Source organism: Coptis chinensis, chromosome 2 (assembly GCF_015680905.1).
Source record: "Coptis chinensis isolate HL-2020 chromosome 2, ASM1568090v1, whole genome shotgun sequence".
NCBI classification, from domain to species: Eukaryota; Viridiplantae; Streptophyta; class Magnoliopsida; order Ranunculales; family Ranunculaceae; genus Coptis; species Coptis chinensis.
In genome coordinates, this window is record NC_141457.1 from 111366821 (window position 1) to 111382076 (window position 15256).

The 15256-nt window shown below is 37.7% G+C and overlaps 2 protein-coding genes across 2 annotated transcripts; one reads left to right on the plus strand and one right to left on the minus strand.

The window, feature by feature from the left end:
* Positions 1-5591: 5591 nt before the first annotated feature.
* Positions 5592-7116, plus strand: LOC147520649 (zinc finger protein 7-like). Its single transcript, XM_086594305.1, has 2 exons — positions 5592-6113; positions 6988-7116. Exons 1-2 carry the CDS (start codon positions 5592-5594, stop codon positions 7114-7116), a joined length of 651 nt encoding a protein of 216 aa, XP_086450431.1.
* HAT3.1 (Homeodomain-like protein with RING/FYVE/PHD-type zinc finger domain-containing protein) lies at positions 6919-14986 on the minus strand. The gene is given in 10 exon segments (XM_086592179.1): positions 6919-7711; positions 7794-7883; positions 9578-9907; positions 10865-11449; positions 11536-11648; positions 11753-11865; positions 11867-11874; positions 11980-12145; positions 13102-14469; positions 14711-14986. Coding segments are annotated over 9 exon segments (3051 nt in total). The 5' UTR covers positions 14337-14469; positions 14711-14986; the 3' UTR covers positions 6919-7300.
* Positions 14987-15256: the final 270 nt, after the last annotated feature.

Sequence of the window (15256 nt, forward strand, 5' to 3'; positions counted from 1 at the left end):
CGAACCAACGTCATTCTCGATGTAGATGACGAAGTCGTGCCTTCAACACCCACAACGCCGTCGGCAACTCTTGGTAGCGTTTCAATTGATCTATTTCCTACACAAGTTGGGGATGGAAGTGGAGGTGGAGGTGGAAATGGAAGTGGAAGTGAAACCAAGAAAAAACGACCACCGGGAACAAAGGGTGAGAAAGAAGGATGAAGAAAGGAGGAGAGAATTACAAAATGATGAAGAAGTATTTGGCACAAATGACGAATGTCGCCGATAAGGTGAAAATGATGGAACTTAAGAAGTGGAAAGAAGACAACAAAATATTAGCACAAGATATTTCTACTCTTGAGCCGGAAGTTGCCGAATACTTCAAGACAATGAAAATGGAGATAATTCGCCAAAGGAGAGAGAGTGGAACGTTTGGAACTCCAAGTGGTGCTTCTAGTGGGAGTGGTGTTTCTACTACTTAGATTGATTTCAATGTTGTTTTAGTTATTTCATTTCCATTGTTGTTGTTAGTTCATTTCCAATATTGTAATTTCAATTTTAATTTGAATTGTCTTGAAACAACATAAAGTCAAACATAGATAATACTCAAACTATAGAACAAACATAAATAATACTCAAACTACAAACATATAAATATTTATACTACATTCCTTGATCCGCACGAAATTGCCAAAGGTGATTGATGAAGTCAACTCTTAGTTGAATATTAGTTTTTCTGCTATAAATGTGACGAAATATGTTGAGTCTTCTTACAATTTCTTCATTTTGATTCCCGACAACATGCAATGCGACTGGTGGCTCCCAATCCATGTCAATTTGCCAATCTTCGATATCAATCTCTTGTTATTCATCAACAATCATATTATGTAAAATTATACACGTTTTCATTATCCTATTAATGTCATCTCTACTCCACATTCGCGCCGGCATCTTGATTATCCCCCATCTAGCTTGTATATAATATACTAAATGCACGCTCTACATCTTTGCGACACGCTTCTTGCATCTTAGTGCAAAGAAATCTCTATTTGAGTTGTTGGTAAGAGATTGTTTGTACAAGTGTAACCCATTTAAGATAAATCTCATCGGCTAGATAGTAACCCATTTTGTATTGGCGGTCATTCACGGTGTAATTGCAACGAGGAGCATCACCATGCATAAGATTGTCAAAAAGGTGAGAACGTTAAAGCACGTTGACGTCGTTGTTTGAACCCGCCATACCAAAAAAAGCGTGCCAAATCCATAAGTCTTGATCGACAACGACTTTCAAAATGATTGTAAGTTTCTTCTTATGCTCTACATGTGTACCTTGCCATACCGTAGGACACATTTTCCATTGCCAATGCATACAATCCAAACTTCCAAACATACTTGGGAAGCCACGATTTTCATCTTGTGCAAGTAGACGTTGAATGTCTTATTCGTTTGGAGCCTTAAAATATTCTTCCTCAAAGACCGCCAACATGGCATCACAAAAATGCCTCAAGCTTTCGAAAATGGTGCTATTTGCGATTTGAACGTATTCATCTCACGCATCCGCACCACAACCATATGTAAACAAACGAATGCAAACAATCACCTTTTGCATACCCGTCAAATATGGCTTTCTAATGCCATCAATCTTGTATGTGAAATACTTGTTATGGATCGGAGACGGCTTTCAAGATTTGGAGGAAGAGATGGGAGTGCATCCTAAACCTCCTACGGAAGATATCAAGGGGATATGATACTTCGGGTATTGCACGAAATAATCCCTCATAATCGTATTGTGAGTGTTGATTCGATCATGATAAATGTACTTTCTACCGGGGACCGAGCCTCGATGATCACGAGTAGCTTCGTGCATATTTTGCAACAACGAGAAAATAGGTACGAACATGTATTCATCGTCATTCATCATGTTCTCATCTTCGGATGAGGAGTTTGATTCAACATAGCGAGAAGAAGAAGCCATTTTGAATGTGAGACTAAAAATTACAAAGTTGAGAATGAATGTGAGAAGAAAGGTTGCAAAATTGAGAAATTTGTGGTTTATAAAGTTGACATAAGAAATGAGGTTGGTGGTTGAAGAGTTGAGGGTTGAGGCTTTGATGACAAGTAAATACATGTGAGTGAAAAATTGGTTGAATTTGGCTAAATCTAAATCGGATTGAGAGTCTGGAAAGTACGGACGACACAGTGTCTGCCGTCCGTCCATTTAATTAAAACAGGAGACAAACGGCATAGTTTCTACCGTCTATACATAAATAACCAACAGACGGCAGAAACTATGCCGTCCATCTCCCGTAACTTATTATGACAGCTGCTAGCGGAGGTCTTAATTTTGGTTGGGTTTTTAATTCTTTCTAAATTTAAGACCCTTTTAGCAACCCTATTGGAATGACATTTTTGTAATTGGAGTGCTATATTTGACTTTAGCTACCTATATAGCCCCCATTATACTTGCTCTTATTCATCTTTGCCTTTCCACCTGCAAAGAACACTTCTTTTGGTTGGAGTTTTTTCTTGCCGTATATATTGGGCACTAAAAGTTAAGTAGTATATATTTAGCTTTACAAACTAAGAGATGTAGCCACTCATCTCGAATGATTACCAGCTCAACTTCTGCTTCATCCACTTATTCGAGTCAGTTGAATAATTCATCAGAAATTGAAACCACAACAAGCACATATGTAAGTACTATTGGTACTTGAGCACGGAGCACCCCACATGTTTTTCAGGTGTTCTACACATGGTTTTGTATTTTTTTGGTAAATTTCACATGGTTTTGTTAAAAAAGCTAATACGTGTAAGTATCCTATAATATGGATCATCTCATGTATTTACCTGGTTGGGCATTTACAGTTCAATTGTGGACTGTGGTGTGAGATTTGAGTCCCACTTAATCATCGTCCTTGCTCATTGAAGTTAGTACTTCTAATAGTCTGGTACCTTAGGCGTATTTTAAATACTCTAGCTGTAAGAGAACAAAGAGGAACGTGGTCACGATGGTGTGTACTGTGTATTCAGTATTCACATTGGCGTAAATAAAGACTTGCCTCCTAAGTCCTAACCATCTTAAATCTAGGCTTGTTTTTTAGGCATGTGTCGCCGTGTTCCAGAGTCTTTGAATGGAAATGTATCAATTCTCGTAGCATAGAGTCCTAGCAAGTTTTAAAGTTTCTGCTGCACGGGATATTAGGACTGAAGTGAGATAAATTAGTAGGTGGTTGCTAATATACTTGTCAATCTACAAATTATCTTAATTGAAAAGAGGTATCAAATGGTGCCAAACTAATGGCGGCAGCATAGTTGTGATTGAATTTGCCTTATTGATTCTGGAACTACCTATTAAGATACCTTCTTTAAACAAACTTCTCCATTAACGTTTACTAAGTTTTCTCATTGTCACGTCCTTGCTTCGTCATGACGAGAACCATATCCACAATAAGAAGGTTATGATACGGCCGTCTTTTGTTTTCATGGCGTCACAAAAAGTTTCATGTTCTCCATTACTGTCTCATAAGAAAAGGCCTAGGCCAAGAACATTTACAAAGCAGTCAAACATGAGCATGGTGCTTTGGAGATTCTTGGCTATATCTCCTCTTATATTCTTTCTTTTTTCAAGTAGTAGTAGAGATAGAGAAAGCTACTCCTTCCTAAGGTAGCTTGAAAGGAATAAATTGAGTTCCACATTGGCTGGTCCATGAACTTCTATTTCAAGTTCTAATCCTAAAACAACTGATCGAAGGTTGAAAGCGACTAGAGAGTTACACTTAAGCTTCTGAACGTGGATTCTGGTCCCGCTACAAGTTGACAAGGATTCTCAGCTTGCAAAAGCATATCTCCCATCTCACTAGTGGATGTGCAAGTGCATCGGACTATTGATCATTACATATATTATAACTTCATTGATCATTTAAAAGACGTGAAGGGTAACTGCAAATTATTTTTATTTTGAAAGCTTCAAACACGTATATTTAATCCTCTATGCAAATATAGCAGGTTCTTGTGCTCAAAATAATATTGAGGCCAGGGGTGACTGGGTGAGACAAATCTCTTCTTTCACTCTTCACGAATCGAACACCAAGATAATTTAATCTGAACAAAGTGTCTGCATTAGAGGTTTAATTTTTTATTGATGCTTTACAGTGGTGTTCGAGTGATAGCAACATTCTGATTTCTGAAAAACCTTCATGAGAGAGCTGACTCCTCTTGTCTCTCTCACTCGGTTTTTATGGCATTATTGAAAGAATAAGTACAAGTGGTTCTCTGCATCTCTCCTACTGTGTATATACATTGCCCACTACATTGAAAGAGGTCGAGAAGGCTCCACATCACGACACACATTTAGATACCCTAGTTTATACACCCAGAGTATAAAAACACTAAGATATCACATCCACCCCCCCCACCCCCCACCCCCCACCACTTCTCTGCTTACTCAGTATCTCCATTATTGGAAGTGTTTTTGACCCTACAATCTCAAAAGTGCTGAAGTTTGATCAACCTAACAGTACTAATAATAGCATTTCCACTGACCTTATTAGTATCTTCAATAGAGCTTATCAGATCATTCATTTGCTCATGAAACGAAAGGACCCTTTCTCTTCATGTATAGTGACATAGTCTCTTCCCATTCCGCTTGCATCATTTATATTTTTACACTAGAAAATTTTACCAATGGCAACCTTAGGCAGAAATGACTACACAATAATATTTGAAGTCATTTCGTTATCAAAAAAGTACATACAGTATATATAAAGTTACTTTATTTTTTTTGCCCACTCTCTTTTTATAATCCATCTTATATATGTCTTGGCAGTCATCTTTAATCAAGGTATATAGAACTCTCATTTTCAGGTTCCATCTTTTTAACAAATGGTAAGATTCTCAAGTATCTCAACGACACTAAGAGTTGATGCTGAAAAAATACATCTATGCACGAGAGGTCCCAGTTAGGCAGTTACACGGTTACACCTGGTAAGCCACATATTCACGTTACTTACAGATCACTGATCGATCACTGAACGCTCACAGATCACTGGATAGATAAAGGAAAGGGTAGCATCACTCTTTCATTACCCTGACGGCCTGACATATCCAATCAAGTTACTGTCCTAATTTAGAAGCTACTGTTCGTTTATATTACTTCAGAAGAAACAATATGATGGCAGGAAATTGGTGGTAGCATTACTCCGCATATATATTACAAGATTATGAATTGACTCGAATTGACCATTGTAGGAAACTTTGTTGGATTGTCACTTTCTATTATTAGTTATGCTTACTAGTTATCACTCAAAGACAAGCAAGCATAGCCATAAAGTTGGTATCATCTTGAGGTAATGAACAAGTGAAAAATGGAAGTAGGGAATCATAAGGATTGACAAGGACAAACAACATTGAAAAATGACATAAGTTTTGTCCCCCTTGGAATGCCAAGCATCATTTTAGTAGGACCCTCACAAGATAAATTACAAACGAAAAAAGGAAAGAAATTCAGTGATGTCCATTTATTCCCATTGATCAACTCATTTTAAGAGCACCAACACAACTACTATATCCCTACTTTAAATTCCTTCAGTTTAACAGGCCTTCTCCTAGTGGAAATGAATAACTTCCAAAGAGGTGGAGAAGAAAACACCCGAAACAACAAATCAAGAACTAGCCATGAGAATGAAGAGGAGGGTGTGGGTGGTGAAGAAGATTTAGGTGAGTGGTTGAAGTTAGGCCTTGGAAGAAATGGTTGTCATAGGGAAGTAGATGATTCAGACACTCAGTCAAAACCCAATCCCAACAAGATTTTCTCATGCAACTTCTGTAACAGAAAGTTCTACAGCTCACAAGCACTGGGTGGTCATCAAAATGCTCATAAGAGGGAGCGAGGAGCAGCTAGAAGGTATCATTCGCACTCGCAAAGGATGATGAGCATAATGGGCTCTCTTAACTTCAATGCTCCAAATGATAGATCACTTGGAGTCCAAACCCACTCATTTCAGAAGCCCAGCAGAGAAGGTTACCACATGGGCGCTCGGTTTAGTGATTCTAATGATGGGTTTGGGCCAATCTCTAGCTCCAAGCCCTTCTTGCATGATGCATCAAGTGGCTCAATGTGGCCTGGAAGCTTTCATGTAGGCCCTAGTTTACATCCCAAACAACCGTCGGATCAACTGAAGTTGGACTTAAATCTGAGACTCTAATGGTTTAACATCGGATCCATCAGTGACGTACTCTTATTCGGCACGATTGTGGTCTTTATATTGGTTGTGTTATGCTGTGGTGCTAGTAGGTTTTTTGCTGCCTTTTTCGTTATTATTTTGATTTTGCTGAATCTTGTTTTATCAACCAGCTATTACTGGATTAAACCTTGATATTCTACATTTCTACTATTCCAGATTTTATTTTATCATGAGCATGGCTTTTTCAAGCCACGGAAGGTCCGAAGATACCCAACACATATTTCTTCTTTTTTGGTGAAAACAAGAAAAAGAGGAAAAGACACACAGGTGCGGGTCATTCGTTAGTTAATTAATTGAAACTTTATAGTGCACATGGTGTTGTTTAAGACTTTAAGTTCTGAGAAAAAAAAATTAAAAAAATAAAGCTACCTGTTACATCTATACTCCATTCCTCTGGAAATATGATCCCTGAACTTCCGAAGCAACAGCACCCTCAATTGCACTTAAAGCTGGTAGTTTTAGGTACGCTAAAAAAATCATTGAAATTGCAATACTTCCAAAGTAATTCGTTTCTACCTGCGCAAGTTAGGCAACACAAAATAATTTCCAATATAAAAAGCAAAAAGGCTTTATCCCAAGCCTACTTCAACTTCCAGATGCAAAGGAATCCTCAGAAGTCAGAAGTATAGAATGCATTTTAAGAAAAAACCTGTTCTTTCATAATTTACGCTTTCCACTATCAGCTGAAACTTGTTAATGAAGTAATCGACAATTCTTTCAACGCTCTAATATAAGTTATCGATGTCAAAAATGGTACACAATGCAGATGGGGTTACTGTCATCAGAGTGGGAAAATGTGGCTAAAACAATTCAATATGCGAAACATGGCACAAAACCACATCACAACACGGAGAAGCCTTTCACAACAATGTACCAGGTCATGGAGCAGCAGTAACTGTCTGCGCCATATAAGTGCACACTTTCCAGAAGACATACAACAGTTTCACACCAGGCAAGCTCTTCCATAGAGGAAACATACTCCCCATGAAGTCATGCCCAATTCTTGCCGGAACCAAATATCTGAATCACCTGTAAATGGCTTAAATGGTAACTGGATAAATAACAAGGACTAATCGGATTTACTCATCCTCAGGGCTAACAGTTTTTCTACTTCTAGTCTGGATAGGTGATGGAGTGGTCACTTGGTTCATCTTTCGCCCTTTTCTCCGATCCTTATGAGTTTTTGGTGAATTTGCTGGAAGAGACATTACAAGTGTCCTGGTACCACTTGAAGCCTCATTCAATGCTTGATGATCCACATCAACATTATGATCCCTTACATTGCGAATAATCTTGGGAGTGTTTGCTTCACTCGGTTCAGTGTCTTCAAATTTACTACCATCAGCATCCTTAGGAAGTAATCTTGTTTCAGGCTCGACAAGCTTGCCAGTGGTTTGGTCATCAACTGGAGACACTTTTTTGTTTCTACTTGATGCACCGTCTGATGACAGGCGCGAGCTCCATCGGGCATTTCCAAACCATTTGGTAACCTAAAAAACCAATCAGGAAGCATTAGATTAGATCAATTCAAGCTGCTTCTCAAACTGCCATCAAGTTACAAAAGATAAAGACCTGCTGGAATGTTATCCCTAGTTCTTTAGCCAAATTCTCTTTTGTCTGTCGAGCTGGGTACTCATTTTCTTTGAAAGATTCATATAGTCTCTGCGAGACACAATTGTCAACAAAAGTGGAGAAAATGACAACAGAGGATAGAAAAGCCGAACATAAGAATGCATCCAAAAGAAAGATGAAAGATAGCATAAAGAAGATGAATAGAAAGGTGCTTCATCAGCCAAATCCACATAATTAAACTATTAAAGCACTAATTTACCCCTCTTTGAGTCATGCTTCGGTAACATAACGATAAGTTGAAGCTGAGATTATGTGTTAGGTTTCCAAGATACACCAAGATAAAACTTTTAGTTCCTCCATGTGAAAAAGGTATTAAATTCCCCACTCACTTATTTTCTAGACGTCTATTTGATGCAATTGCATGCAGATGTCAAAGCAGAACACTGAAGATAAACTTTCAACACTAAATGTGAAAATGGGATTAGGGCTCCTGCTCGCTTAATTTCTAGACATCGATTTCACATAATGACATATTTGTATGCAAAAGTAGAATGTTAATATACTATGAGTGTAAACTATTAGTTCTCAAGGTTTAAGACGGCTGAGGGCTTGATCAAAGTTCATCTAGGTGATTCTGTCAATGCATAACCTGTGAAAGCCAAAGCCAAGGATGTGTTGTACTACAATAATTACAACTACAAGGGCATCTCGATACTATTATCTCAACGATTCTAGGCAGATATGTCGGCTGTACCATACTAGATCCTGGCACATACAATTAAACAACTTGTGGGTTCACATAATTTTGCCTTCTTCTTAGGATGCTCCTAACTGGATGGATTTTGAGGCGATTTCAAACAGATATATCAAATATTTTAACTCAGCACGTAAGGGAAAGATAAGTTTTAGATTTTGAATAAGAACTATGACTCTGAGTTTGACTTTCAAGTTTTCACTTATGTTCATCATCTTTTGTCTAGCTACTCAAATTTTTGGGAAGTTTAACATGGGATTCTGCATGCGATGTGTATCAATCATGACACAACCGATACTGCCAAGAGTTCAGCAAATCAAATTTCAGTATCAGAATTATTTTGTACTGTCCAAAATTCTCTCTACATGTTCAAGTTAGCACGACAACAAACACAAAAACTTACAAAGAGAATATAAATGAAACGCCTTTTCAGAAAATATTTTACGTTCTTAACATTCCAATGAAAAAAAAAAAAAGGGTTAACTAGTATTACCCCCCCTCCCCACTAGATGGGAAATTAGGGTCTCCCCCCTAAACACACGGTCAACTTGGTTTGACCGTTAACTTTCAAGTCAAACAATTGAAAATTACACAAATGCCCTCATTGTTTAAAATAAATGAAAATATTCAATTTTAAAAACAATGAGGGCATTTATGTCATTTTCAGTTGTTTGACTTGAAAGTTAACGGTTAAACCAAGTTGACCGTGTGTTTAGGGGGGAGACCCTAATTTCCCATCTAGTGGGGGGGGAATCCTAATGGCTCATCTAGTGGGGTGGGTGGGTGGTAACACTAGTTCACCCAAAAATTATCAACAAACCATCCACAATATAACATAAGTCGACCTATACAGCCTAAACATGAGTCATTAAGTCAATTAAGGCAAACTGAATAGTTGGTCACAAACTCACAATGACTTTAAGGAAAGTAGTATAACATCAGCACTCCCACATCCAATGGTCAAACTGAGAAGTACTAATATCTATTAAATATTTGTGACACTAGACCAATCAAAATGATTAATAAGTACCTGGGTTACAGCTTGTCCAAGTATTTTATATGTTGATGCAGCATCTCTTTGTTCAATGACACCTGGTTCTGAACTATCTCTATGTGTTTCAACCTCTGAATTTTTTGGACCTTCATGGCCTTTATTCTGGCATCCTCTTCTATGTGAAGTGTTTACAGTCTCTTCTGAAATTCTCTTCTGCGAACCTCTGCTAGTTCTTTTCCCCCTATTTGTTTGAGAACTTGCTTTTGCAGACACGGGACCACCATCATCCTTCTTAATTTTTGGCCCATCTGCTTCAGCCCACTCTTCGTTGTCACTTGAATCAGAAGGAACATTTCCATACGTCTCCTTAAAGAATCGGGCATAATAACAAAGTAAGTAACAGCAGGAGCAAAGAATGTACTTAGATTGAATTTCATTAGTCAAACACCCTCAAGGCTGTGTTGCATGGTTGCATACACCATTGTAATGACTATCTGACACTAAAAGAAGGTTTGACCATATCTACAGTTATCTGTTTTTACTACCTATTTCTATACTTCCATGGGGTCGCAGAAGTTTATACGAAGCTTCGAAGACAATCATCATAAAATATTGGCACACACAACTTTCTCAATATTGTAAACAATAATTTTGAAGTCCATACATTGGAATTACAAAATTGAAGAATTAGTTTATGTCAAAATGTAGTCTTAAATCTTGAAATAGGTAACTTTCAAAGATATTATACATTGGATATTACAGCCAAAGTTAGATCACTACACATGATTATGGGTCCTAAATATCGTGTAACCTAGGGATGGCGGACTAAAGACCAGGAGATATAGAACTGTCCAAAGTTTGAGCAGACTGAGTCGAACCAAATGATTAAATATAAATTTTAGACTTCAGAATATCCGAACTATAATCCTAAGATTCAGGCAAATTGAGAATGAAGTTTGAGATTCACTTCACAAAGGCTAAATTACATCCAACTTGTTAGTTTCAAATCATGTAGTAGGATTTTCATAACACTGACAATCATCATGTAACCGATATGCGACTGCACATGGATGTACAAATCCTGTTTATCAATTTATCATTTATACTAATCTAAGGGTGTGAAGATTGTTCCAAAACAATTTTGGTAATTTCCTCAAGTACCCAATAGCTACCCAGTCATAAGTTAACCAGATGACTTCTAAGGAAATGGTCCCTCTTTTATCTTTTTTTTTCCCTTATTAACTTATGCGATGAAGATGGTGAATCATGCATATCGGAAGGAATTTGGAAATATGTAGATACAAAGCATGAATGGAAACTTACATCATGCAACTTTTTGTAATCCAGCTGTTCACGCTGCCTTTTCCCCAACAGAGGTGAAGGATTCTCTTGGCCATCAGGTTCTAGTATTGACAACAACTCGGATTTTACTGATTGTTTCTTAAACCTGGTGAATTTAGATCTTCTGTTACTCGAACCAGGTGGCCTGGAGTCATGAACTGAAGAGGGTGCCAGATCTGCATCTAAGCCTGATGATCCATTGGCATCACTTGAAGCACTAAAATATTCGGAGTCAGATGTAAAATCAGAACTAGAGCTTTCATCCTTAATTTTCTCGACTTCCAGAGCATTGGGATCATATTCATCATCTTCTGAATCATCTGATGGAAGTCCAAGGATCATTCCCATGTACTGATCCCCAATTGGAGAAACCCCCATATCATCAGAAGCAGAAGTGAAGTCGGAATCATCAGACTCATCGGAGCTTGAACCCTCTGTACAAACGTCCTCTTCCACATCTGAAGCATCAGGGTTGTACTCATTATCCTCCGAATCATCTGATGGAAGTCCAAGGATCTCATCTGTCATATCTCCAGCTGTCATAGAAGCTGCTTCAGGAAAAACCTTCTGCAAGGGTTGAGAAAGTATTTGCACATAAGAGAGTCGACATACAATCAATCGAAATATTAGAAAGACAACAGGCTTCAAGTTACCTCCCATTCATCACCTAAAGAGAGATTTGTTCCTTGAGAATCATTGAGCAGGTCAATGCAATCTACCTTGCAATCGCATCCAGGGCAAAGCCAACCCTCGTCTCCAGGAGGAACTAAAACAAACAAAACAGATGAAGCGTATAATGTTCGCTGCTGAAATTAATTCTAAAATAGAAAATCACTGTAGTTAATCTCTCTAAAGTGGTTTGACTATTACTTTCATCTTTTAACAAGGGTGGTTCCAAACACATCTGATGAAAGCCACGGTCGCAGATACCATCACAGAGTATAATATCATTATCAGCAGACAGATCTTTGGACCCGCATTTGGCAAAAGATCTACCACACCAAAATAAATAAGGTGCAATTCTATTAAAAAATTAAAATTGAAATTGAAATTAAAATTAAAATTAAAAAAGTTATGAGGTCATAAACTTGCCCTACATCCTCACTGGAGATCAGGCCTTCAGAATCAAATAAAGATTCTTCAAATCTTCCTTCTGCACATAAAGAGTCCAGATGTTCAAATAATTCACGTATTCTCCGCTTGATTCGAAGAATTTCAGAGCTGGCGCGTTTAAGCTCCTTCTCTGGCTTAATTTTCTCAGCACTGCAAATTAAACATATTAAGAATTAAACAGTTGGTCCCAGAGAAAATGTAGACTCACATAGAGCACAGTTCTGCAAGAGCAGAGTGTAAAGAATGTGTGATTCACCTTGACAAATGAAAACAATGTCTTGTTTTCATCAAGAACAGATCAGCACTTCTTAAATGAAAAAGGGAGGAAAACGAATTATAATCATAATAATATAATATTACTCCAAAAAAATTTGCATTGCATCCAGACTGAAAACCAGTCAAACAAATGCACACAAGTAAGGTATATTTTATAGAAATAAGAGAAGAATGTTACAGAGTGTAAGGAAGATCCCTTTTGCAACATTAGAACCTTCAAGTGAACCTACAGTAAGTTCTATCAGGACATTCTATAACTCTTACAAACTCAGGCCTACTAATACTCCATAGAGACTGAAAACCAGTCAACTCAATTGTCACATTGATAATCATGCATGATACATTCAAGAAGTAGAGCTCTGGAAAACGCTCGATTGAATTGTCATATCAATAATCAAGCATGATTCAATTGAAAAATAGATCTCTCTACCACATCAGATTGCTCCATGGATCTTCAGATCCATAAGTACTGATTTTCATTTTCTAAACTACAATTCGTTAGGTCAGCCCAGTAAATGTAGCAAGTCTTCATTTATAAGGTATTATTTTAGGAACCACTACAATTCACATGTAAAAGAAACTAATCCAACTATGTTTCACGATGAAAAAGAATAAGGGGGCTCCAGCTGATATCCAATGAAACATTTCTAGTTCTAAACAAAATAAGAGTATCTGCAAGCAAGTGGAATAGTTCCGGACAAATCAAGGATCCTGTATTTTAGATATATAATCTCAGCAAGAAAATCAAAGCACAGTGGACATGAAAATTTCTATCCAAAACTGATAAAGATCTTTAGTATGATGCATGGTTGAGATTATAATATGCAAACCTTTGTCCTTTCCAGCCTTCACCAGAATAAGCATCAATATAGTTATGCTCAAAGCCCATTCGATACAGCAAGTATCTTAGACGCTTTCTTGTTCTCGAAAACTCATCATCCACTGCTTTATTTGTCCTTTTTCTCATCTTTCTTTTTTTGTTTCTTTCAACACTAACATTTGCAGAAATATCAGTAGGATCAGGAGCTTTACAAAGACCATTTTCTCTGGGTCGAAGAACTCTGGCACTTCCTGGGGAGGATCTCAAGACCGATTTTCTCTTTCTCGATCTTGATTGCATATTTGAATTTTCTCTTGTGTGAAAAGGTGGACTGCCTGCTACTCCAACATCGACAGATTCAGATCCTACAATCATATTTTCCGTTGGTTCACTGTGTAAATGTTCAGAGAGAAGTTCAGTATGGCATGGCTCCGTTGTTTCACAGTTGTGTTCATTAGATCCTGCGTCAGTAGCTTCAACAGGTTCAGCTTGCACATGTTCGGAGTCAAGCTCATCTTTTTCTCCTAGTGTAGTTTCTCTCAAAACTGAATTTCCAGCTATAGGATATGCCATCTCCGCATCAAATCCCACCATCTTAGTGTCCATAGGTTCACCTTGTACAGAGCGAAGTTCAATATGGCATAGATCTTTTGTTTGACAATTCTGTTCATTAGATCTTGCGACACTAACTTCCACAGGTTCAGCTAGTACAGGTTCGGATTCAAGTTCATCCTTTTCTCCTAGTGTACTTTCTTTCGAAACTGAATTTCCAGCTATAGGACATTCCATCTCTGCACCAGATCCCACTAACTTAGTGTCCGTCTGTTGTACATGTTCAGCGTGAAGTTCGTTAAGACATGAATCAGTTGTCTTACAGTTTTGTATCTTTGATCCAGTAACACTAGTTTCGATAGGTTCAGCTAGTACAGGTTTGGAATTGAGTTCATGTTTTTCTTCTAGTGTGCTTTGACTGCTTTCCTTTGAGAATGAATTCCCAACTAAAGAGCATCCCATCTCTTTATCATATCCTACTATCTTAGCGTCCATCGATTGACTTGGTACATGGTTGGAGCCTGCTTCTTGCTTTTCATTTGCTGTATTCTGCTCCAGGACTGAACTACTAATTGATTCACAGTTCCTAGTTTCCACAGGTTCACTTACTAGTTTCCCGGAACCTACCTCGTGTTTTTCTCCAGACATATTTTGCTCCTGACTTGAACATTCCATTTTCTGGCAATTCTCCATAGAGAACAGGTGATGTATCCTAGTATCTACTAACAACAGTTCGAAAACGATACAAAAGTGTCTGTGTTGCAATGAAACAAAAGTATCTACTTTACCAATACTTTCAAAATCCCGTTACAATAATCATACAAACCTGCAAGCCAAATTGCAAAGAGTAAATAGTTTGTAATTTTTATTCATCTAAAAGTGGCTTAAACATCAATTAAAAACATTAACATTGCGAAAGTGGGTGAATAACAATAATAATAACCCAATAGTTTTTATTTATTTATTTGTAACCCTAACTTTATAGTTGAATCGACATCCAATTGTTTTCAACAAAAAAAAAAACATAAATACAAATAAATAAAACGAGAGAGAGAGAGGTATCTCGCCTTTAGAGTTATGGAGCTTCGGAGGTTGTTATGAAAAAAAAAAGTGTGTGTGTGTTATGAGTTATGAGACGGGAGCGGAGAAAGGGAATAGGTGAGGTGGTTAGAAAGGATTGGAGGTGGTGAGTGAAGAGAGGAAATGAGAGGCAGATATGTTGTGAGACTAGTTATTATATAGAATAATAATAGGGTTTTCCCGCCTTTTATTATGGGATCCCTAGTCCCAAAATAAGCGTTCGTCTCTCTGCTTTGCCTTTGGGACTGTCACTTTTTATGAGTGAGAGAAAGAGAGAACCTCTGTTTTTTAATCTCTCTTGAACGTGTGGTGGGCTATCTATATGGGCTTTTTTAATAGTTAGGCCCAATATTGAATTAACAATTTAACACATTACACTATCGTTTATCTTGTGCAACCAAAACTTATTATATAACTGCTAAGCAGTGGGGGCGTGAGCGGAGGGTGGAGAAAGAGAGAGAGATGGGTTTGTGAGTGGGGAGAGAGAGAGTTAGGGTTTGGTTGAAAGGGATAGGTGAGGACAGACAGACAGA